This window comes from Malus sylvestris, chromosome 2 (assembly GCF_916048215.2).
Source record: "Malus sylvestris chromosome 2, drMalSylv7.2, whole genome shotgun sequence".
NCBI lineage: Eukaryota > Viridiplantae > Streptophyta > Magnoliopsida > Rosales > Rosaceae > Malus > Malus sylvestris.
In genome coordinates this window covers 14,477,624-14,502,596 of record NC_062261.1, presented here as the reverse complement: position 1 = coordinate 14,502,596, position 24,973 = coordinate 14,477,624, and the positions used below count along the sequence as shown (strand labels likewise).

Genomic DNA, 24,973 nt, shown 5'->3' with positions numbered 1-24,973 from the left:
GAAGTTCTTTTTAAAATGATTGAAATTGCTTGTAGAGAAAATATTTTTGGATTGTAACAGCACTTGAAGTGCTTATTTCAAGATTCATTTGCGTTTTTATTAAAGATTTTTTTTCAAAAATAATTTCACTAAAAATATTTTCAATTATTTTAAAAGTACTTCCAAACAACTCTATCATCGCACATCATGCCTTAATAAAGTTAGCAACAACCGTCCAATTTTACCAAATTTGTCAAGGACATATAGTTACTTGCCACCTGAAATTAAATGTACCAAATGTATTTAATATCAACTTATGATAACTCCACCAATTGTACGTATCACGTGTGGTTGTCTTTTGTTGTACCACCCTATGCACTCGGAGCCAAACAAGACAAAACATATATATAAAAAATATCCACACTTACATAAAATAATTGAAACACCAACAAAGAGCGTGAGAAATCCAGTGATAAAGGACACGAACTAAGATTTTTTAATAAAAAAAAAATGTGAGAAGTCTTAGATTTGATGCTCCTAGCTGGTGAGTCTGCTTGATTACGATGTAGGCAAAGTGAAATTCCCATAGCCTCTTCAAAGGCCGAAACAGATAAATAACCGTGACTTATCATTCGTTGTCTTATTTTTTTAGAAAAATAAAAAACAAAGAGTGTAACATGGGTTTTGTCTTAGTGCTTCGTAGCATGTACTACCAAAAAAATATTAAAAATATTTTAAAAGATGCTACGAATATGTTGCGATGAAGTCCTAAAATAAGTTTGTATAAAGTAGATAGAAATTAAAAGTCGAGAGAAGAGTTACATAGAGTGAGCGAGGTTGATTAAATTATGAAATTACTTAATCGTACATAATTAAATTCAAGTTTTAGACAACTAATAATTTTTTTTTTCAAATTAAAATGAGGTTTTAGAGTCATAGGAACGATGCTAACATTACAACGAGTTTGCAGTGAGTGAGCCTAACTGGCGACCACTCAGATAATGACATGTGTGTAATTGTACTTTCTCTTATAGGTTTTTGTAACTTTTTTTTTCGGCTTCTAGTTGTATATTTTTTTTTTGGACAATCGATATTATTTACACTAAAGATGAGGTGGTGAATTTAGTCTCACAATGAGCTAATAATAATGTGGTTTAAATTCGTTTTTAGCGAGAATCAAACTTAAAATCTCTCATTTATCACTAGATCGTACTATTAAGTGATAATTTCAAGTTGTATTTAATTTAAGAAAAATCACATGTCCTAAACCCAGATCTAGATCGAATTCCAATTCAGATCCAGTTCTCTGTCTCCCCATTAAATGATCTTCGATGGATTTTTTTTGTTAACAGAGGTTGAGACACAACATTAAAATGTTGAGGGAGAAATGCAAAGGTCTTCTGATTCAGAATTTGTTTGATGTGAAATTCATATTACATAGAAATTGAATGAAAACTTATATATGATGAATTGTATTTTGCCATGAAAATATGAATTTCCGGAAAATATTTGTTGGTGCTAAAATGGAGAAGCAGCCTTGCAATTGTTGGCTATCGGTTTCTAATTTTTTCTAATTTTTTTTTAATCGACCGTTCAATTTGAGATGAATGAATATTAACCGTTTAATATACACTATCTAAAGATTTAGTGTATATAATTAAAAAAATAATAATAATTTGTTGAGTCGGTGGCAATGACATTCGACAAGTAGTGGTTCGATGTCGATTTTTAATATCATGAGTGGAAAAAGAGGGAGCCCAGGTCAACTATTTGATTATGGTTATTGATGTCTTGCACTTCAGCTTTCTGACTTGCCTCCACAAAACTATATCACCTTTTACATCGCCAATTTTAGACTTTAATATTTGGAATTAACTTGGCTTTTAATAGTGGAGGAGGAGTTCCTCCTCAATTCATTTCATAGCCGATTCACGAAATTTCATATTTGTAAACAGAATTGTTAACATTATAAATTACTCTCTAAAAATATCTAACAAAAAATCATTAATATTAGATCATTTAGTCATCAAACTAAATAAAAACAGATAGAGGAAGATCTTAATTTTAATTAATTTTTTTGTAGATATGATCTTTACATATTATTTTTAATATAAACGGTTCTGATTATAAACACAATTAAGAATGAACTTTTCCTCAATTTTTAGGAGCCAAAGCTCCTCTCTTAATATTTTGCCTTCGTTTCGAGGCTTGCCTCACTTGTTTCTTCCACAATCGTTTCCTGGAGCAAGTATTGGTACTTCTTTTTTTCCTTAAGCTATGTTTTCTCAGAAGTCGTTGTAAAGCGTATAAAGGACAATACTCTTTCCTCTAACTTTTTGTGATTAATTCTTTATTAACTCAACTTGAATTCTTCATGCCATGAAAATCTCTATATATTTTTTTTCAATCGTAATTTATTACTAACATAATGTACACGAAACAAGAAGTTCACTGACTCCACCACCATTCTAGCTAGAACAAAGAAAACACCCCCACTTATACAATAAGTGGAAAAAACAACACTAATTGGTCACATGTAATTGTTTATTTGCACCTACATAATTTACTTCCCTTCGTCCTCGCAAGAAAAAACTTTCTTTCATAGTTTTTTAAAGGAAAATTAAAGGAAAATCTAAAAAAACTTTAGTTTTAATAAAAAATGACAAATAAAGGTATAGTGAATAAAAAATCTTTAGTTTTAATAAAAATGTGATTTTTCGTTAAAATTGAACAGTACCAGAAGTGTTTCGTTAAAACTTCATTTTTTAAAACATTTAGAAAATTGGGAATATATATATATATATAATAAGTAATTTTAGATGAAAAAATTAATAAGCATGTGCCAATTTTAATATTCAGATATTAAGTATGATTAAATATAATACGATTACATTTAGATAATATGTCATTCTAAATATTCTGACAAAATCAGTCATGTTTAAATGCGTAGTGTTAATATCTTCACTGTGCGTAAAACTCATTCTCTGTAATCACGCTCACAATGACTAATGCTAGCACATATTGCGATTGTATTGGATAATAAGGTACAATTTTTTTTGTTCTTAATTTTTTCCAGGAAATGAAGTATCAAAATCAAATTTACCACCACCAGATGGTCCAGTGTTGGAAACAAAATTTTAGGCCCGTATTTCATAGCACATTTTGATTCCGGACGCTACTGATTTGCACGATAGTGGTCAAAAAGAGATTGAAATGTCTATGTGAGTCTTTATGACCCCCGAAAGGGTGGACTGCCATTTCTACACTAAGGGGAGGAAATGAGCTTAACCTCACAATGAACTAACAATAATGTAGTTCAAATTTTCCTTTAACAAGAATCAAACTTAAAACATTTCCCTTACAACTAAAAAGCAATATCACTGTACCGTAGCATCAGCTGGTCTTATTTTCAAAGAAAACAGTATCAAAATCGAACTATAGTTCACCAAAAAAAAAAAAAAAATAGTCGCAATTGTTGAAGACCGTTGTCAACAAGGACAACGACTTCCGCTCTTCCAGTCCGTCGGATGAACGCAAAAACGACCAATAAATAAACGGAACTCGACGACTCACCAGCTACACGTACGCTTCGGCTCTCGTGTCAGAAGCTCAGATCCATTTCCGGCTCCCCCAACTGTATCTTCCTCCATACTCCTCTCTCTCTGTCTACATTTTCCCACTCTTCACTTTCCCCGCATTTCACTTTTCCTGTTTACCAAACACACACCCTCTCTCTCTCTCTCTCTCTCTCTCTCTCTCTCTCTCTCTCTAGGAAAGCTAAAGCTTGGTGGTTGGGTCAGCCTCCATTTCGTTATCATCAACTCCTCCTTCGAGTCCGCTCTCTCTGCAACCAAATCAAACTGTCGGTGGTGGGATCGGACTGCGTTGATGGTTTCTCTCTCATAAAATTTCTCTCTCTAATTACCGCAATTTCTATAGAGAAATAGAAATTTCAGCTCCTCTGCATTTTCTGGTATTGGGATTTTGCTCGTTCATGCAATGCTCACCTGGTTGGTACTTAATCTGTTGATTTTTTCTTTTGGGTGTAATTATTTTTGGGTTTTGAAATTTGGGTTTAATCTGTTTGTTTGCATGCATCTGGTTGTGATTGGATTGAGTGGTTGTTTGGATTTTAGAGAGGCAGCAAGTGGGTTGGGGAGGTGAATCATGGACCACAAGCCATGGCTTTGGATGAAGAAATCTGCAGATAAAACCAATTCAGCAGCAGCAGAAGGAGACAAAGTCAATGTCTCAGTCAAAGGAAATGGAGAGGAGGTACACATTTTCCTTAACTTTTATGTTAAATTCATAGTTTAGTGAAATCCATGATGTTTTATTCCAATCTACATTACCTGTAAGTAGGAGGGGTATTTTGATATGGATCCAAAGTAACTAAAAATTGGACCTATTTCAAAAATCAAAAGTTAATAAAAATTGGACCTATTTCAAAAGTAGGCCTATAAAATTGGATCTATTTCAAAATTTCCCTAAGTAGAAATGTTTATGGTTTTTCTTATGCTATTATGCTAGTTCCCCTTAAAAGGAACACTTATGTAAGGTCCAAGGTTGTTCTTGTTCCTTGGAGATTCACTTGAGACATTCTTAAAATCGAATAACTTCTTGCAGTTCAAACAACTATATTGGCATAAGGAGGCCATTTTTTTTTTTTAAGAAAACTGGTCATGCATTACACTAGTGGAAGTAGAAACAGGAAATTGTAGCCAAGGTGCTTAAGCTATACCATAAGTTTGGTTTTGGTCCCTGAACTCTACTAACAGTTGCTCTCGTCCTCGAATTATGCCCTGTGTTGCACTTGTGATCCTTTTGTTAAGTCCTTCGACTTTTTTGTTAAGTTAAGGGGTAAAGTGGGTATTTTAAGGAGTTTCGATCATACGCACGAAGTTTTGTGAATAGGTCACGAGCTATTTTAAGGAGTTCCTCCTCAATCCCCTCAACTTCAAGGAAAAGTTTTGGAGAAACTATTAGTAGAGTTCAGGACGAAAACTAAACTCGTGGTATAGATCAAGGACCTTTGCTAAAAGTTAGTCAGTATATCTTAGTGGGTTTTGATGACCAGAGAATAGAGATTTTACAGGAGAGTGGGTCAATTTTGACAAAATTTCCTTTTCAATATGTTAAGCCTTCAACTTTTAGATAAATATTTATATCAATCAGAAGTTTTCGACCGCAAGAACTGTGATATATCTTAAGGTTAAAAAACTAGTGCTAAAGTTTCAAAGTTTCTCCTATGTTGGAAATTAGCATTAGAGAAAGACACTAAATTGGCCCCAATTATCTATTCCACAAACCAAGCCTACAATAATATGATTGTCAATCAAAAGGACAAACTGCGTGGGGTAAATTTTATAGAGACATCAGGTATGCGTCCCCTGTGGCAGCGGGGATTCTGAAACCAGTTTTAGACTTTCGATGATCCTAACCAGTCAACTGCTGTCAAAAAGGATTTCCTCATAATGTGTACAGTTTTTCTAAGAGAGTAATTGGTAATTAGTTATCATCGTTTACGGATGTTTATGATTCCTGTTGTTTGAGGTTGCTACATATGTGTTCATTCAGAACTATGTTTTTTTATTCTTATTTTTTATTTTTAAATAATTTTCAGAACTGTTCAATATTCTTGGAGGCATTAATGATACTATTTTTCACTTTACTTTGTTTGCTTTCTTTTTTAGGTAGAAGCACTTCAGGCTGAGAAGGCAGAACTGGAGAACAACCTGAAAGCTCTAAGCGATAAGCTTGCTTCAGCTCTCTCTGAATGTAACAGTAAAGATGCACTTGTGAAAAAACATGCCAAAACGGCACAGGATGCTGTTCAAGGTAATTCATGAGTCGAAAAGTTCCAATAATCTGTGCATTTTGTCAGTATATTGTCTTCATTTTCATATGGATGTTTTATATAGGCTGGGAGAAGGTGGAAGCAGATGCGGGGTTTCTGAAGCATGAATTAGATAAATCTTTCCAAGTCAGAGCAGCTGGTGAAGAAAGAATAGCTCAATTGGATGGAGCCCTCAAGGACTGCATGCAGCAGCTACGATTTGTTCGAGAAGAGCAGGAGCAAAGGGTTCACGAGGCTATGATGAAGGCATCAAGAGAATTCGAGAAATCCAAGATGGCGTTGGAGGAGAAGTTAGCAGAGACTACTAGAAGGCTTTCTAAAATCGGTGCTGAAAACACCCATCTTAGTAACGCTCTTTTAGTGAAGGATAAGTTGATAGAAGATTTAAGAAAACAATTGACACAGGTGGAAGCTGATTTCAATGCACTCACGCTCAGATTAGAATCCACTGAGAAACATAATGCTTCTTTGAAATATGAGGTTCGGGTGCTTGAGAAAGAGCTTGAGATCCGGAATGAAGAGAGAGAATTCAATCGTCGAATCGCTGATGCATCACACAAGCAGAATTTGGAGGGTGCAAAGAAAATTGCAAAGTTAGAATCAGAATGTCAGAGGTTGCGGCTTCTAGTCCGGAAGCGGTTACCAGGCCCTGCTGCTTTGGCAAAAATGAAAAATGAAGTGGAAATGCTAGGACGGGACTCTGTTGGCATGGGGAGGAGAAAGTTGAATGACTCCACAGTTGATAACTTTCCTGAGACTCCCAGCAAAAAGGTTAACATTTTGACCGAGCAGTTATATGCTATGGAAGAAGAAAACCAGACTCTCAAGGAAGCATTCAATAAGAAGATAAATGAACTCCAGTTCTCCAGAAACATGTATGCCCGTGTAGCTTCTAAATTATCGCAATCTGAGACACCGCTTGAAGAATCATTAAAGGGCCAGGCAACCATGGAGTCAATGAGGAGTAATCTTCTGTCACAAGAAGTCTCTGTAGCATCTATGTCTGATATTGGCAGCGATGATAAGGTTAGTTGTGCCGATTCATGGGCATCTGCCTTGATTACAGAACTGGAGCACTTCAGAGCTGAAAAACAAAAAGGGTCTCTGACGAACAAAACTGTAGGAGCTTCAGACATAAATCTGATGGATGACTTTGTTGAAATGGAAAAATTAGCAGTCGTTTCTGCTGATAAACAAAGTGCTGGTTCTCCTGTTTCTTCAGTCCAGGCATTTGCGCGCCCCTTGGAATCTGAGTATTCCTCCGAACTTGTGGGCAGCCAGATGGTCCCTATTTTGGACGGTGAGTCAGGCTTCAGTTTGTCAAACAGGGAGACCAGGTTTAACAATATTGTCAATGGCAAAGCTCCTCATTGGGTTGAGGATGTAGTGAAACTGGTGATGGAGCACAACCATGTTGCAGGAAGAAACCCCGAACAGATACTTAAAGACTTAAGAATAGCTTTGGCATGTACAGAAGATCCAAAGCCTGGTGAATTTGTTAATGCAAGGACAAATCGAAGCCATCTTGATGCATTGAATCCTTCCTCCGTTAAGAGCTGCACCTCATGGAAAGGTTCAGATAAATCTCTAGTAAACGATTCACCCAGAGGAGTAAGTGATGTGGACATCTCAAACCCACAGAAGAGTAATCCGCAGTTCCAGCCAGATCTGAGTAAGTCATTATGTAAACTAATTGAGCTTATTGAAGGAATCCACGTTCCATCTCCAGATTATAACCCAGAGAATGGGTCCAGGAAGGACGGAAATGTGTCGACATTTAAAAACTCGGAAAACGCAGGCTACATGGTTCGTGTTTTCCAGTGGAAAGCTTCTGAACTCGGTGATCTTTTACAACGGTTTGTTCATGCTTGCTATGATCTGTTGAATGGAAAGGCTGGTCTTGAAAAATTTGCCAAAGAATTAACTGCTGCATTGGACTGGATTTTAAACCACTGCTTTTCACTTCAAGATGTTTCAAGCATGAAGGATGCAATTAAGAAGGAATTTGATTGGGATGATACACGAAGTGAAACCGAAGGAGAAGTTGGAGCGGTTGGTCACTTGTCAAATGGCCATATTATACAAATAGAAGAGCTGCAGGCCAATCTGGTAAAGGAAAACAGAAAGTTAAAGAATGAATTGGTGAATTTAGAATCTGCAAGGAGAGAGTTGGAAGGGAGACTTCAGTCGGCCAGTGATAAGAGCGAATACCTGATGAACCAGCTCAAGGAATCTGAAAAAGCTATTGCCAGCTTGAGAACAGAGTTACAATGTTTAAGAGAGTCAAAGGAAATCGTTGAAGATCATTTTAAAAATCACAAGATGATGAATGAAGATCTTGAAACGCAGCTTACTGAGGCCAGAGTTGAATTAAACGAAGCTCTCCAAAAGTTTTCATCCCTAGAAGTTCATCTGCAGAATAAACACAACTGCTGTGCAGAGTTGGAGGCTACATGCCTGGAACTGCAGCTTCAGCTTGATAGGTACAAATGCTGATATAAACCACAAATACACACACACACACACACACACACACACATACAAATTACAGCTTTACTCATCTACAATATTCATATGCATTTGACGTATTTTTTTATTGGCAGTGTGAAGAAAAGCCCAAATTCCAATCTTAATCAGGAGGAAAGGAAAACCCAAAATGTGAGTTAATATCCTATTGTTTAACATACATTTACGTTTGTTTGAGAATCTTTAATTTGTGAATGGTAGCTAATAATTCTACGGTGAAACAGTAATCGCACTAGAAACACCATCGAAAGTGATCGACTTAAATGTAGACTGAGAATTCCGTTTTGAAAGAAAACTACTGCAAGCGAAAAATGTTTCTACCGTGCTTTCTTGTCATTCAGCTGCAATATTACACGAGTTACTGTTTTTACAGTTCAAAGAATTTTGATTCTTTACTTCTGAAGGTAAATATTTTTTTTCCCCTCAAAATTTCAGGATTGGGAGGTAGCAGCTGCTTCAGAAAAGTTGGCCGAATGCCAAGAGACAATACTTAACCTCGGGAAGCAGTTGAAGGCAATGGCTTCACCAAGAGAAGCAGCCCTTTTCGACAAGGTCATCACTAATCCTTCTGATACAGACACCTCCACAGCCAAAGCTGCAAGCCAAACCCCACACAGGAACTCGAACCAACGATCCTCATTACTAGATAAAATGCTAGCAGAAGATGGTGCTTGCGTCAAGGACTTTACGTCTCCAATGACAAAAGAGGTTGGCAGTAATTCGACTTCCACGTTCGGTCCTAATATCCTTGTTCTAAATAGTAAATACCAGGATGACAATGCAGCTGTTGGTTCGTTAGCTATAGTGCCCAGCAAGAAACGGGGAGGTGGGAGCCTATGGAGAAAGCTAGTGTGGAGAAAGAAGAAAGGTAACAGCCTAAAGACACCCCTTCCGATTGGCCCATGATCAAATCTCAATCAAATGATAACGCGATAACAATGTCGGTGTTCCTTGCTGTGTTTTGATGGCAGTTTTGTTTGTTTCACACATGTATTTGGAAATAATAAGGATATGACTGCTGTTGGTGATTTGAGAGATTGCAGAGTGCGTCCGAGAGGTAATATTTTGTGTATTACTCGTGTATATATATATCATGGATTTGTAGGCAAATCGGAATTTGAAGCAATGTCAGCACACGACGTGTTTGACAATTGTGTACCCCATCATGTATTTTCCAGTTTTTGCACACGTGTAATCTTCCAAGTAAATAAATATGTTTCTCTTTCGTCCTGATATATTTAAGTTTCTGCGGAACCATTTTAACATCAAGGAAGGATTAGCACCATTTTACAGCTGATCAAGCGGAGTCCAAAGTTATTACTTTTATTTCGGTCCGTTTAATAACCATTTCATTTTTACTTTTTAGTTTTTGTTCATTTCTTCCACTAGCCTTCACTCTTCTTCATTTCTCCCTTCTCCCACATACCATTCCTCTATCTATAAAAAAAGGTCGTACCCAGTGCACAAGGCTCCCGCTTTACGCAGGGTCTGGGAGAGGTGAATGTCGGCTAGCCTTACCCCCATTTATGGAGAGGCTGCTCCCAAGTCTCGAACCCGAGACCTACCGCTCATGGGCGAAGGCACTTGCCATCGCACCAAGTGCGACCTCTTACCATTCCTCTATCTATAATATACAAAAATTAAAAACAAAATGATTACCAAACGAGCTCTTGGATTTCTATAATGCGGCTAATGCCTCAGCAATCTGGACAGGAAATCAACCAACTTTCACAAGAAAATTAGCAAAAAAAGTTACCCTAAAAATGCAGATTAAGCAAAGGCATAGTTTGATAATATTATTTAGCTTCCTGGAATCTGGTAATGCCTCAGCAATAGAGAGAAAAACAAACAGAATTTAGAAAATTAAGAGAAATGTGATATGTAACATATAATGAGTAAAAAAAATAAAGAGAGACAAATTCAGAAAGACGGTGCACATACTAATTACTCAGCACAAAAATCGTCTCCGGTCATGGAGCCAATTTCATGACACTGTATATTCAGTTTTAACATAAATCTCTTTATCTCCATCATCAATCTCTGTATAATATGAATCCTGCAATATCCTGGAGGCCCGCCTCTTTATATCGATCAGCAACCTGCCAGACATAGTCATCCCAAGTCCCGTCAATGGAAGCTAGATCCAGCAAAAATGCTGCTTCATCCAATGCAACCTGCAAATGATGGAACTCTGAGGATAAGAAATTATTCTTTTTTTTTTTTTTCCTATTCTGAGAGTTAATAAGGAATGACAGGTACAAAACCTGCGCAGGGGCCTTTCCCTTTTTAAGATCCGCCTGCCTTCCCTCCTCTGTCACCTTCTCCTTAATGTACTCTATTTGCTCGTCCTCCCATTGCGCTATATTAGCAACTTCCTGTATCGTAAGTACTCAAGTGAATAATGTCACAAAAAAAAAATTCATGCAGAGGAACAGGGAGCTGCGACAATCTAGGAATGATCACCAAAAGTAGAAACCTGATAGCTGCAACCCAGTGTCCACCATGGTGATTTTAGAGCTCCCCTAGCGGCGTCTTTAGCTTCAACAGTACGCCCGACCCTATAAAACATTTGATTTTAGAAGTTGGAACTTGAGTGATTCAACTGGCTAATTCAGAACAAATGCACGGGGGAAAGTAGCTAGCAAAGTTTTCTACGAACTTCAGCAAAACCTCAGCATTGAATACGTAAGGCCGTGCAAAACCAGGAAAATGTTCCTTCTTCGTATAGAACTCTCCCGTCACCAAGGCTGAAACCTTTCAAAAGCACACAAAGGAATTAGAATTGTAGATACACACTAATCAAAGATGCCTATAGGCAGTAACCAAAGTGAGGTGATGAATCTTACATAGTCCCCTTCCTCAAAATGCCACTTCACTTTGCGCTCCAAGACATCTGGAAATAAACCAACCTGAAAAGGAACCATTTGTTAAAAGAAAATAAAGGAGGAAGTGGGTTAAACAAAGTAAAATATAGAATTTTCTTTGGTACTTTTCTTAAAAGGTAGAAATCTAGTTTTGAAATCTGCGACTTTGCAAAGTCACCCTTCGTATAAAGTTTCTCCCCAACATCAGCAGAAGCTTGAAAGAGCTCTTCATTTCTTTCTTCAGAGTTCTTAGCATCTTCTTCAGCTAGGATTCTGTGAATAAATTGGTCCACCTGCGGATTAAAGATTGGACGTCTGCTCTGAGAAGAGTTGTATAGCGAGTACATAAATGCATTCACAGTCACATTTAGAAATGTATCGCACTCGCACCACTGGCATTGCTTTACTTACATTCTTGGCTAAAAGCCACACCCCATGCTTCCTGACCTCAACGACTGGCATGTCCATACTGCAGGCATTGGACTAGATGAATCAAACTTTAAAAAAAGGATCAAATTTGTTCTTTCCAAACACTTACCCTGCCGGAGCTGTAGGCCACCGGAGCAGTGCAGTTACAGCACCTATTGACGAGGAAATATTTACAAAATTAGAACAGGCAACTCCTGGGATAATGGGATTGGTCAAATTCCAAATACAAGTAAAGGTTTTCCATACCTGAGCTGTTTCTCGCAAGTGGTATGGCAAGGGGGATTAGCCCTTCCTTGGCTCCCGGAGAAACAATAGATTCACCTGTTCCATAGCAATGTATGTGAGAATTTAGTATTTACATAGAATTTCCATTAGCAATGTATGTAAAAAGCTCCCCTGAGCCAGTCCTTTGCAAACAAATCTCAGTCTGACATGCGTGCAAAAAGTTTTGTGATTTTAACAAGTTAGTTTGCAAGTGCGTCAGACCGTAATTTGAAACTAGGAGCTAAGCACTGTTCCATGTGAAATAACTCTAAATTATAGACCAAAAGTTAAACACATTGTCACATGTTGTACTATAATCCTGAGAATGTAGCTGGGCAAATTGTTGTACTATAAATCATTGTCTTTTACAAGTGCCACTGTCACATTAGCATAATTTAAGGTAACAAACCAACATATGCAAATCCGAAAACACAACAAAGTGAGAGAAACCCAACAAATTGATGATGTTTGATGTTAGAAATGTGAAAACTTGAAGAGACGCACCTCTTGTCTTGAGCATTCTCAGCAACTGGCTCAAATGCTGCGGCGGCTGAGTGGAAGCAACCTCCTTGATGAAAGACACATGGTCTGCAATTTCCGACCACAAAATCAATTCCCAAACTTTACAAAACAGTAACATTAATAAGCACTTTCTAAAAAGATCCAAGCCAAACAGTGCCTTAAGTTACCGTGCGTGACAGAGGAATAAGAGCAGCGCGGCCGAGCTCTGCCGTGCCGAAGAAGCACAGTGGGCAGAGCGGTGGCGCGAGAGCCTCCGCACACCAATCCGCCGCAAACTTTCATTTTTGTGGGTCTCTGGTGCTCTCTGGTTTGTCTTTTGTTTATCTTTTATATGAGCATCAAAATTCTCAGCCACATTGGATTGGGCCACAAAAATTCTAAATTGACTACCCAGCCCAGGGAGAAAAGCCTCTGGCCCAGAAGTGCTATCTTGGGCCTCAGCAAAAGGCACAGAGTTGTGCAAGTGTGTGCTTTCAAATACAATAAACTCGCTCGTAAGCAAAGGTATAGCTGAGTTTGTTCAGAGTATTCACCATTGTATGCTAGTTTTAAATTCGATTCACGTGTCTAAATTTTGAGGTAATCAACTTTTGTGTACATGAAAAAAATTGAGGTTTTAAGTAACCTAACAACTTATAAGCCCTTGCATAGTTTAGTTTTTCTGATTATGACTTTGTCCTCACATTCTTACATGCCCCCTTATTTGTGGAGAATTTTCAAGCTTAATACGTGGACAATACAAATTAGACGATTTTTAAAATATGCATAATAAAGGACCAAACTTTCTAAATTCCAAGGATCAATTGGAGAATGCAGATGGATTCATTGCAAATACTAGAACACATTTAAATCTACTGACCCACATAAATAATCACAGAAATCACACCAAAATCACCACCTAATCATCAAAATCAATGAACAATCCCACAAATTACTCAATGGCCATTAGCACAAATTGAATTTAAATAATAGCAATTAAATCCCAACGAAAAAGTAAACAAAAAGCCAACATACCAGTAAGAAGGGCCCAAACAGAACGGCGCGGGTTTGATGCTGGGAAATCTTATTTGTTAGGTTGGGAATTAGGGACGGGGAGGAAGCCGAGAGGTAATGGAGGACAAGTGGTCCTCCCATCATATTTTAATATTTTTTTTTTCAAATTAAGCCCAATTGCCCAAACACACCGTTTCACTTACTTTTCTAGGACCGAAACGACGTCGTTTCATCCTGGATTTAAATAATAATAATAATAATAAGTTTTCCCTTCCCTGCGCAGCTATGGAGAACTGCTGCAGTTGCAGCAATTGTGAGCTGCAATCCGGCGAAACCAGAGGGGCGATGGGGCAGCAAACCATGATTTCTGGGCATGTTTTCCGATGAGAGGAGGGGCGGACCCCTCCCTGCACCTTAACAACTTCGCCACTGCGCGCGCTTGTTTGTGCAGCTGCAGCAAAATACATGGCTTGTCTTCATTTCCGGCAAGAGGAGGGGCGGTTGCTCGCTCCTGGGCTTCATTTCCGGCGAGGGGAGTGGCAGCCGCAACTTCTCACCCTCACGTGGCTTCGCCACTGTATATATACACACACACAACATATCATAAACAAGTGAGCAAATATTTTAAAATATATCATCTTCTGTAATAATATTATAACACATAATATACAAGCTTGTGTTTTGGAACATGTAAAGTCTCTTCATAAGCAACAATTAAGGAGACTTCAATTTCAGCAATTGGACCTCTTTTCAAACACGACTGACATTATCCTCGTTCAACTGACGCCATATATTAGCTACATAACAATTACTGACAAGTTTGCTAGTGCAGTTACCGTGGAACACTCCTTGGATATAATTTCTTTTCTAATGTAATTCACATCTCAGCCTCAAAGTTAGACTTAGTATTTGTTCGGTTAGGGTGACAAAGAATTTAGGTTACAATAAAATAGAACAAAACCACCGTACTTTAGACCAAAAATATGGTTCCACCAACAGATCGATAGGTTAGAACCTTTAGACATGACAAGAAGTTACGTACATGTTTGATAACCATTTTGTTTTTACGTTTTAGCTTTCACTTTTTTGGTAGGAATAGAAGAGATATGTAGGGAGAAAAGCTGGATAAGCAAAGGTACGTGACCGAAGGGTGGTGTATAAATTTGGCAAGCTAATGGGTAGCCATATTTGATCGTCTCTGCATAAGGTAAAAAAGAACATCGCGGTTTCGAAAATATAGAGAACGCAATGGGAGGCATCAGGATCTTCACAAATAGTTCAGTGAAAGCAGCGAGTCCAGATAAGAAAGTCTCAATTCCAAGAGTTAAGTCCATGGGACCTTCAGGTTCTTCGTCTTGATCACAACCAGAAAGGCCTCCTTTTCACAAACCTAAAAACTTTTCTCAACACAATATTTAACATCTTAAAACTTCCCTTTCTCGCACACTTAACTTCTTTCCACCACTTGCCGGCCGCCTCACAACTATCGAACACGACGACAACACTTTGTCCTTCTTCATCAACTGTAACAATGCAGGCGCTTTATTTGTCCATGCCAAAGCTGATGGTGTCACTCTATCTGATATTAAACACTCTCTCTACGTTCCTCATCATGTTCGCTCTTTTTTCCTTCTAAATGGTGCTCAAAACTACGAAGGCACATCCAGGCCCTTACTTGCCGTTCAAGCAACCGAGCTTGCGGATGGTATCTTCATAGGCTGCACCATGAACCACACTGTTGCTGACGGAACTTCATTTTGGCACTTCTTTAATTCTTGGTCTGAAATTTCTCGTGGTTCTGATTCTGTATCGAAAGCTCCTCTTCTTGAGCGTTCGTTTTTTGATGGCACCATTAGCACTCCCATTCGAATTCCCATATTCCCCAATACTCCTGGTCGGGATCAAGTCTTCGATGATAAAGTCATTGACAAGATCAACATCCCGGCTGCTGTACCATTACTAAAAGAAAGAATTTTTCACTTCTCAAGGGAAAAAATTGCTCAACTAAAAGCAAAAGCAAATGCTGAGACTGAAACTGAAAACCCTAATAGAAAAATCTCCTCCTTACAAGCAGTCCTAGCTCATCTTTGGTGGTCCATCATACGTATTCGTATTGGACATGGTCTTCACCCTGACAAAGAGTCTAGTTACCGGTTAATCATAGGCACCAGATCCCGATTGAACCCACCATTGCCACAACAGTATTTTGGCAATGCGCTTCAAGCCGGGACAGTGACCAAGAAAGCAGGCGATGTTCTAGAACGTGGGACTGGTTCTGTGGCTTGGGAAATGAACAAGATGGTAGCTTTGCATACAGAAGAGAAAGTGAGGAGCTTTTTGGAGTGTTGGGTACGAGAGCCGGAGTTGATGACAGTGGACAACTTGACCGGTAAAGCTTTGGTCACGAGCAGTTCGCCGCGGTTTGATGTGTACGGCAATGACTTCGGTTGGGGAAGGCCAGTTGGGGTGAGAACTGGTGCTGGGAACAAGTCACATGGGAAAATTTCAGTGTTTGCTGGAGATGAAGAGGGTAGCATTGATGTTGAAGCTTGTCTTTTGGCTGAGACCTTGGGGCCATGGGGAATGATTCGGAATTCATGGATGCGGTCACAGTAGGCTGAGACTTCGATAGCTTTGTGCATCACGCATGGCATGATAGCAAGTTTTCATCGGTGTTGTTCACTAATAATTCAGATCTGATGATCTTGATAAACATGAATAAAACCGGACGAGTGTTGGGAAGTTGTTTGTTTGTATTTTATGAGTAGATATATATTATGCATGTATGCAGCATAACTAAAAGCCAGAGAAAAGTGGTTTGGAAGGAAATAATTCAATGTTAAGCGTTCGACCTAGCAGTTCATATTATTTTTCAACTCTTTTTGTGGCCTAAACATTTGAAGTATTCAAAATCTCTCTACCTCCAGTAATTAGTTTATTAATTTTTATATCCAATTGCCACAGGTTCGGTGCTTTATGTAAGATCCCACATTTCCCAGGGGTAAGGATCCGATAAGCCTTATATGTATATTCTCATCTCTACCTAACACGAGGCATTTTGGGAGCTCACCAGCTTCGGGTTCCATCGGAACTTCGAAGTTAAGCGAGTTCGGGTGAGAACATTCCCAGGATGGGTGACCCACTGGGAAGTTCACATGTGAGTTCTTAGAAACAAAACTGTGAGGGTGTGGTCGAGGCCTAAAGCGGACAATATCGTGCTACAGTGGAGTCGAGCCCAGGATGTGACACTTTACACTACTACAAAAAACATTTTGCGCAACAAAATAAGTTTGGTCTCGCAAAGTTTATGAAGCTAAGGTTTGCTCGACAAAAATTAATCTTCATCGCACAAAGCTACTTTGCACAAAGAACACTAGTACAAAAACATGTTTGCGTGACGAAAACTTGTGCGACACATAAAATTACGTCGCGCAAAGCCGTTTTGCGCTACGTAGGTGTACGTACGTCACGCAAAACATATTTGCGCAACGTAGTCCTTCGTCGCGCAAACTTTTGGCGCCAAACCAAAAGAATTTACCGCTTTTTCCCAACTTTGCGCGACGCATGCCCACTTACGTCGCGCAAAGTTGTTTTGCGCGACGTAGGTGAGCATGCGTCGCGCAAAGTCAACAACTTTTTTTTCTTTTCATTTGATCAGTTTGGGAGGCAGAAACTGCATACCCAGTTGCAGCAGCTACCTCCATCGCCCATCTCTCTCTTCAAAACCGTCTACCAGATCAGGTTTGAAGTTTGAATTACTAGGAATAGCCATAATGCCTAAATCTGTAATCATTAGAAATAGTGTTATTATTTTGTATGTCTTGCTCTCCCCAAATCCCACATTAGTTAAAGTCTTGTGCAGTCCGCAAACTTTTCTTCTTTTTTTTATAAGATTATGATGATTGTTTCTTAAGCGTTTAGTCCTTGGTTTTTATTGTGTACTGTGGAGCCAAAAATATACATAAGGCGACACGTGGATTTTTGGACAAAAAGGACAAAAATACCCTTGCAGTACAACGAGGTTCCTACGCGCAAGCAGCGGGCAACCCTCTTTCAACCAAGACAGAAGTGCCCAAAATAGGTAACAATTCAAAGTCCATCTCATCAAATCATTTCTACAAGGTAATTCCCAAACACATTCCTTTTAAATTATGTTAATTGGCTAATTAATGGGTTTATTGCCTAATTAACCCATTAATTGTCAATTAAACCATTCATTATATCCAAATAACCACAAAATACATCCAATTCAACCCTAAAACACCACATGGCCGGCTATCCCCATTCAAAACCTAATCCATCACTTTTTCTACCTTTTTCACCATTTCTTCCTTTTTATTAGCCAATTAATTCCATAACCACAAAAATATTTCCTTTTATGTTTAATTAGCCAATTAATTGGCTAATTAAACCAAAATAAAACCTAAACCAACATAGCCCTATAAATAGGCTCATATTTTCACCAAATATTCATTCCAACACTTTGGCAAAAATCCCAAAATTCTCTAAACACTCTTTCTCTCTAAATTCTAACTTTGGCATCAGAGGTTCTTCGGCCAAAGCCCCCCACCATTCATCGTGGACGCGTGAGGCTCTTGGCCTTAACCTAAGGTGTTAATTGTTTTGTAGGTGCAAAATCATCCAAGATCAAGGAGGAAGAAATTTGCATCCACAAATTGGTGCTTTCATTGAGAGTTGAAATCCATACTCGTAGAAGACTCTCGCACAAAAAGGTTTTTTCTTTATTTTCTAGTCCATTTGAATATTTTTTATACGTTCTTATTATTAGAATTTTTTACGTGCAAATGTTCTTTGATAAAACGTATAAGCAAAATATAATGGCTAGAAATTTAGAAAATTCCACAAGTGAAAATTCTAATGTTCAAGAAATGGGATTGCGGAGATCCGTGAGGCTAAATGCGACAATAAGTGGAGCAGCACCACCACCACGAGTTTCCACCATGGGAACCACCACGGTGGCTACTTCGGTAGCCACCCGTGGCGAGGTCCATGGTGCCTTCACCACTGCTCGAGCCGTGCCATCCAAGGCTCACGGCACCAAGGCCACGGCCCAAGTCGTGCCATCCAAGTTTGCACGGGCCCGGGCCCAAGCCTCGCATTCGCATGCATCACATACTAAACAGCCTGCTCCCGCCAAGCAACCTGCTCTCGCGACCCAGCCTGCTCCCGCTAAGCAACCTGCTCTCGTGGCCCAGCCTGCTCCTGCCAAGCAGCCTGCTCTAGTGACTCAGCCTGCTCCCTACGAGCAGCCCACTCCCGTGGTCCAGCCTGCTTCCGTCGAGCAGCCCACTCCCTTAGCCCAGCCTGCTTCCATCGAACAGCCTACTCTCATGGCCCAGCCTGCTCCTACCAAGCAGCCTGCTCTCGTGACCCAGCCTACTCCCGACGAGCAGCCCACTCCCGTGGTCCAGCCTGTTTCCGTCGAGCAGCCCACTCTCATGGCCCAGCCTGCTCCCGTCTAGCAGCCCACTCTCACGGCCCAACCTGCTTCTGCCGAGCAGCCTGCTCTCGTGACCCAGCATGCTCCCGATGAGCAGCCCACTCTAGTGGCCCAGCCAACTCCAGTCGAGCAGCCCACTCTCACGGCCCAGCCTGCTCCCGTGGCTTTCCAAGCAGCCCAAGTCGGCCCAAGACTATCTCAACCATCCGGACCTACCATCGAGCCGAGGGCATTCTCACCACATTTTTTCACGGATTTGACATTTCCCAACTCAAATCTCGCGCCCAGAGTCTACCACCCTTCCACTACCCAATGAGGCACATTCCTTCCAAGCTCTTCCAATCCAAATGGCGAACAACATTTGTCTCGACAAGTCATAGAGTTGACGAGCGCCCTTGCACAACAGACAACCTTAGTGAATCAACTTTTGCAACGCATCGGGATCTAACGTGCCCTGGACAAGGTATCCCGAAGTAGGACAAGGGCAGACGGACCTTTCCAGCAGCGTCCCGGCAAGCAGCCATTCGACCAACCACGAGCCCAACATTTGGGCAGTGTACATTCTCGTCTTAGCGCGCGGATGAGCATGCACTCTCGACTAGGCCCACGGATGAGCATACATTCACGGTTGGGGTCATACTCCGATAGTCAACATGAGCAACCTTCCGGACAAATTGTCCATTCGCGACTAAGCCCACAATGAGCATCATTCACCTCACATCAGAGTAGGCAGCACGACGGACGGAGAGAAGCAGTCACTCAATCCAGCTCAAGTTCAACCAGCAGCCTGCGAAGAACTCGTTCGCTTACTGGGAACCAAGGAAGAAAATATCGGTAATATCAGAAATATCGGTAGTCCGAAAACACGGAAATATCAATGGAAATATCGGGATAATATCGATATCGATAAAAATTACATGGAAACCACGGAAATTGTAAGAAAAACTTGGAAATTTTTATTGAAACTTTGCAGGATGTTTATTTAGTCAATTATCTATTAGTTTATCACAAAAAATTGGAAGGAAATGCATTGCATGATGGATTTAACATTATCAAGTTGATTATATAGCGAGCTGACAAACATTGTGAGTGTAGAAAATATGTAGAAATTAATGAAAGAAGTCTAAACACACCATAATCATTTATATATAATGAATTAGTACAATATTTTACACTTTATACATTGTATGGTAAGATACATGAGTGACTTAATACCACATAGAGTTCCTATGAGGTTCAAAATTTTCACTATCTTCATCATCTCTATGTGTAGAGTGAGTGTATTTTGAAGAGTAGTTAGCAACCATGACAATGGTTTTCAAGAACCAAAACCCAAAAGTCAATAGGAAACCGAATACTTCGGTATTTTTCGGGATTACCAAACAAATGGGATTTGGAAACCAATCCCATATCGAAAATTTCGGTATTTTTCGAGATGGGATTCCCGAACTTCAGGATGGTTTTGGTTTGGGATTTTTCGGTTTGGGTTTGAGACTTTTTCGATTTGGTTTGGGATTTTCCGGAATTTTTTCCAGCCCTACCATGTAAGTGACCAAATAAAAAATAGAAAAATTAAAAACCACATGCCATTGACTAAGTAATTAATTGACACAATTTAAAATATAATACCACAAAAAATTTGGAAAATGTGCAAATTTGTTTCTTGTAAAAATAATTCAAAACAAAAGAATATATATAAATATTGTAGCATATTATCACAACAACATAAGTGGTATAGTGGTTAAGGCGTTAAGGAGTTAAGTGGGAAGGGTTCGAACCCCTCTATGCTCAAAATTGAGACTTTTCAAAATTTTCAGGAATTTTTTACTAATATCGCGATATTATAGCTAATATCGCGATATTATCGATAATATCGCGATATTTTGACGAAAACTCATTGGATACTCATTAAAATATCGATAACTCAAAAAAACGAAAATATCGCCGATATATCGGCGATATTTTGGATATTTTCTTCCATGCTAGGAACGTACCACATGCACTGCATCCGCGGCATAGACGAGCCAAACATATGGAAGAGCAGCCTAGACCAGCAAGTCATGGTTGGGGGCAGCCGAGAGCTCTGCTACCCCAACAAAGGCAAATTCAAGAAGAAGTAGAGAGACTATTGACCAAGCGATTGCATGATTTCCAACGCAACGAGGTCACCGACGAGACACTACGACGAAACATGACCAACATAAGCAAGTCACCCTTCACGGACGAGATCCAGCAGGCAGAGCCTCCACGCAAGTTCAGCATGCCACATTTCACATCTTTCAAAGGGGATGAAGACCCGGAGAGACACTTAAAGCGCTACCAAAGCGCAATGATCCTTTATTGAAACAACGATGATCTCATGTGCAAGATATTTGCCACCACTCTACAAGACGAGGCGCAAGATTGGTTCTACACCCTGCTGTCACAATCCATCCGGAATTTCTACGAACTTTCTTTGGTTTTCACCAAAGATTATTCATCTTATCGTTTGATAAAAAAGAAGTCTGACCATTTGTTCAACATCAAGAAGAACCCAAAGGAGTCGCTTCCCGACTATGTGAGGAGGTTCAAAGTAGAGAAGGCAAAAATAGTCGGATACAACGACTTGATAACTAGAGCAGCCTTCCAAAAAGGACTTCCAGCAGACCACCCGCTATTCGAAAAATTGATCATGAAAGAATATCTAACTCTGGCAGACTCTTTTGCTTTGGCAGAGAAGCATGCACTTTGGGATGAGGCTCGCCAATGCACATTCAAGGACTTGAAGAAGTACCCGACATCACCTCCCTAGAAGCAGCGGATGACTTATTCGCATGTTTGACGGTATCTAAAGTAACAATAAGCTCTACCATCATGCGAGAAGAGTTAGGGGCCCGACTACCTGTATTCTACAGTTCAAAAGCTCTCCTCGATGCTATTAAAAATTCAAAAGTTCACTTTGGCGATAATTGTTGTAACCCAAAAGCTTAAGTTTTACCTTTAAACGCAAGCAGTCATCATCATGACGCACTATTCTGCTAAATCCAAACCGGCGACGATAAAGGCTTAGACCCTGGCAGATGCAAAGTTTTCTGACGAACGCAACAACTCGGTCCAACGACGCCTCGAAGGTAGCCGAGCACACTTTAGCCACACCTGCTCATTCAATGGAGATTTCTGGCGTTTGCATGTCGACGGCGCATCCAACTACGAAGGCTCGTGAGCAGCCATGGTTCCTGCCACCCCAGACGTTTCAATGCTTAAACAGGAGATCACTCTAAGCTTCAAAGCATCTAACAACGAAGCAAAGTATGAAGCCCCACTAGCAGGCCTTCGAATGACAAAAGACTTGGTGGTGAAAAAGCTTTCCATTCATTCCGAGTCCTAGCTAATCACCAGCCAGACTACCAGGGGCAAAAACATGATAATTGTGGCAACCGACTACTTCACCAAATAAGTAGAAGCAGAGCCTATGACGATCATGGTTTAGACGGATATAGAGCGCTTCATATGAAGGAGTATCATTTGCCGATTTGGCATCCCTTAATCCATCATCACCGACAACGGCCCATAATTCGTGGGCAAAGATTTGGCGAAGTTCTTCCAAAAATATGGCATCAAGCAGCACATGTCTACGCCAAGATATCTTCAAGGCAATAAGCGGGCCAAAGCATCCACTAAGATGATCCTCAACTGCCACAAGAAATCCCCCACCAATAAGAAAAGAAAACGGCCAGACGAACTCCAAAGATGTCTATGGGCATATCGCACAACCAAAAGACGAGCAACCGAAAAGAGATGGCCACAAGCTTAGATCTGGCAGAAGAGAGGTGTGAACAGACTATCACTCGCATTGCAGCCTACCAGCATCAGCTCCTCTCCAGCTACAACAAAAGGGCCAAGATCCGGCAGTTCCAGCCCGGAGATCTGGTCATAAGAAAAACCTTTATCACTGCCAGCAGAAAAGGCTCCAAAAATATGGATCCCATCTGGGAAAGTCCGTACAATATCAGCATAGTAGGTGGCAAGAACAATTACACCTTCGCCACCATAAAACGACAAAAAGATCGAAAAACAGTGGAACGCCTACAATCTGAGGAAGTACCATGTGTGACCTCTCGCTACATCAAAGCCCGAAAACTCAAGCAGCTCGACGGGCACTACCTCACCAACCGAGGATTATCCAGTTGTTATGCAGTTCTTACCTTACATCTAAGTTCTCGTTCGTTTAACTCGTTTTTCAATGAGGAATTCAGAAGTAATCACGACTTGGCTTGGCTGCATGCTTACAACAACTGATCACTCCTGCACTTCAAAAGAAGACCGTGCCCTTCTTAGAGACTTACCACAGGAATTGCGCCCCCTAAGGGACCAACCATGCTCTTCAGTGCGAGAGGGTAAACTAATTGCTCTCCAACGCGAGAGGGTAAACCAATTCCCCGACACCCACATGGGTCAGCTCTCCAAGAACGGGAGGATAAACTATGCACTCTGAATATCCAGACGTGGATGAGCCAGGCTGCCCTAGTATAACTAGATGCACGATGGCTTGCGCCAGGATTCCTAGAAGTAGCCGCAATGGTCTTTTTCAAGGCTTAGCTAACTGAAGGATTTTGGGTCTCTTGGCCTAATCCGTAGGGAACCGGGCCTTAGAGACGGAAAGGGCACATTACGCAGTACATCCGATGGACGGCTGCCTTGGAATCCTAAAGCTGCTACCGAGTGCACTAAGGTAGCCTACGGATTCCGGAAGACTGCCTACGGCTTGCCCTTCGAGCAGTAAAGCCGCACTAGACTTATACAACCGCACATTCTTGTGAAAGGTTAAACAAGCTAGCACGCATATACGAAGTTTTATCCACTGCTGACATGCTACGTAGTCGATAAGCTTCACCTCTGCCAAGCGCGGAACAACCTACACCAAGTCCTAAAGTGTTGTGATACTTGCTACGCAACCTACGGAATTGGAGAAAGTCAAGGTTAACAACCTAGTGGTTACGCAGACTTGTCTGCTTCTATAAGTAAGGCATTCGGCTGCCAACCCAATGGCTAACAACTTTGCAAAGTTCTACACCAACACCTACGGCTGCATAGGCTACGCGAACTTGTCTGCTTATAAAAAAGTAGCATGCTTGCCACTGGTCTATCAAGTCTAAAGGTTAGGGCATGAACAAAAGAAGCAAAAATGAAGAAAAGCTAAGGAAAACATGTTTATAAACGACTAGCAAAGGCCGAATGAGTTCAAGCAAAACAAGAGCTACAAGGAAAAACAAAGAAAATCTTAAAGGCTACCTAGATGACTACACTTTAGCAGCCTGGACATCCCACAACTATTCGGTCGCCACACCTTCAGCAGCCACGAAGCTCTTAGCAGCGGCATCACCCCCGACTGCTCCAGCCTGGGCACCAACTTCTCCAACTACTTCACCAATACCAACATGGACGCGCTGCAGCTCATCCACTTCTTTCTTCAAACTTTCGTTGATCTTCAGTACACCTTGAAGTTCCAACACTTGGGGTTCATGCCTATCGACGATTCTCTTGAAGTGGATCACTTAATTATAAGCAGCAATCAACTTTTCATCCTTTGCATAAGCAACGAAAGAAGTCTTTGGTTTTTTCTTAGCCGGCATCTCTTGAGCAGGCAGGGAAGATCCATTTTCCCACCTTCACTTGCAGCAGGATCCACAACGGTGATTGGACGAGCCAATGCATCCGCCTTGATCCTATTCACCTATTATTTTAGGAGCAGCCCACGTTTCTCCTGATGAAGAGAGTTAAAGTAGCCAACGCCATTCGTACTACCCAGCAGGGGAGTTCAACCCAACATTCCAGCAGCTCATGAGGCCCGCAACCTCTTCATTTCTCTCAATCACCTGCCTAGCTCACGTCATGTCCAAAAGCCCAAAAAGACATGAGCCATGTGACTCGCCTAGCACTGCGCCACAGCGCCACAATCCGTGGCCCCAGCCATACAAGCTGCCATTGGTTCTAGCCAAGTCGAGCAGCTTAAAGCAGTGGTCTCTGCCACAATACCTCCTCGGCCCATGCCGAGCCGACTCCTGGCCCATGCCAGCCGACGTGCCGCACCACCCCGAC

At 40.6% G+C, this 24,973-nt stretch overlaps 2 protein-coding genes and 1 pseudogene across 3 annotated transcripts; 2 read left to right on the top strand and 1 right to left on the bottom strand.

Moving 5' to 3' along the window:
- Positions 1-3,311: 3,311 nt before the first annotated feature.
- On the top strand, positions 3,312-9,597 carry LOC126599869 (filament-like plant protein 7). 2 transcript variants are annotated; one of them, XM_050266338.1, is made up of 8 exons: positions 3,312-3,615; positions 3,752-3,989; positions 4,116-4,254; positions 5,673-5,817; positions 5,901-8,319; positions 8,440-8,494; positions 8,798-9,230; positions 9,334-9,597. In XM_050266338.1, the coding sequence occupies exons 3-8, from the start codon at positions 4,147-4,149 to the stop codon at positions 9,375-9,377; spliced, it is 3,204 nt and encodes a 1,067-aa protein (XP_050122295.1). In that variant the 5' UTR covers positions 3,312-3,615; positions 3,752-3,989; positions 4,116-4,146; the 3' UTR covers positions 9,378-9,597. The 2 variants fall into 2 exon arrangements, with proteins under 2 accessions (XP_050122295.1, XP_050122287.1); XM_050266330.1 differs by having other exon boundaries at positions 3,312-3,989.
- Positions 9,598-10,281: 684 nt separating this feature from the next.
- On the bottom strand, positions 10,282-12,766 carry LOC126599883 (protein IN CHLOROPLAST ATPASE BIOGENESIS, chloroplastic-like). The gene is made up of 11 exons (XM_050266348.1): positions 12,609-12,766; positions 12,424-12,507; positions 11,902-11,976; positions 11,765-11,807; positions 11,638-11,695; positions 11,352-11,519; positions 11,209-11,271; positions 11,022-11,116; positions 10,839-10,920; positions 10,627-10,737; positions 10,282-10,536 (listed from the first exon to the last, which is right to left on the bottom strand). The coding sequence occupies exons 1-11, from the start codon at positions 12,721-12,723 to the stop codon at positions 10,396-10,398; spliced, it is 1,035 nt and encodes a 344-aa protein (XP_050122305.1). The 5' UTR covers positions 12,724-12,766; the 3' UTR covers positions 10,282-10,395.
- Positions 12,767-14,682: 1,916 nt separating this feature from the next.
- On the top strand, positions 14,683-16,135 carry LOC126584480 (protein ENHANCED PSEUDOMONAS SUSCEPTIBILITY 1-like; annotated as a pseudogene).
- The last annotated feature ends 8,838 nt before the right edge of the window (positions 16,136-24,973 follow it).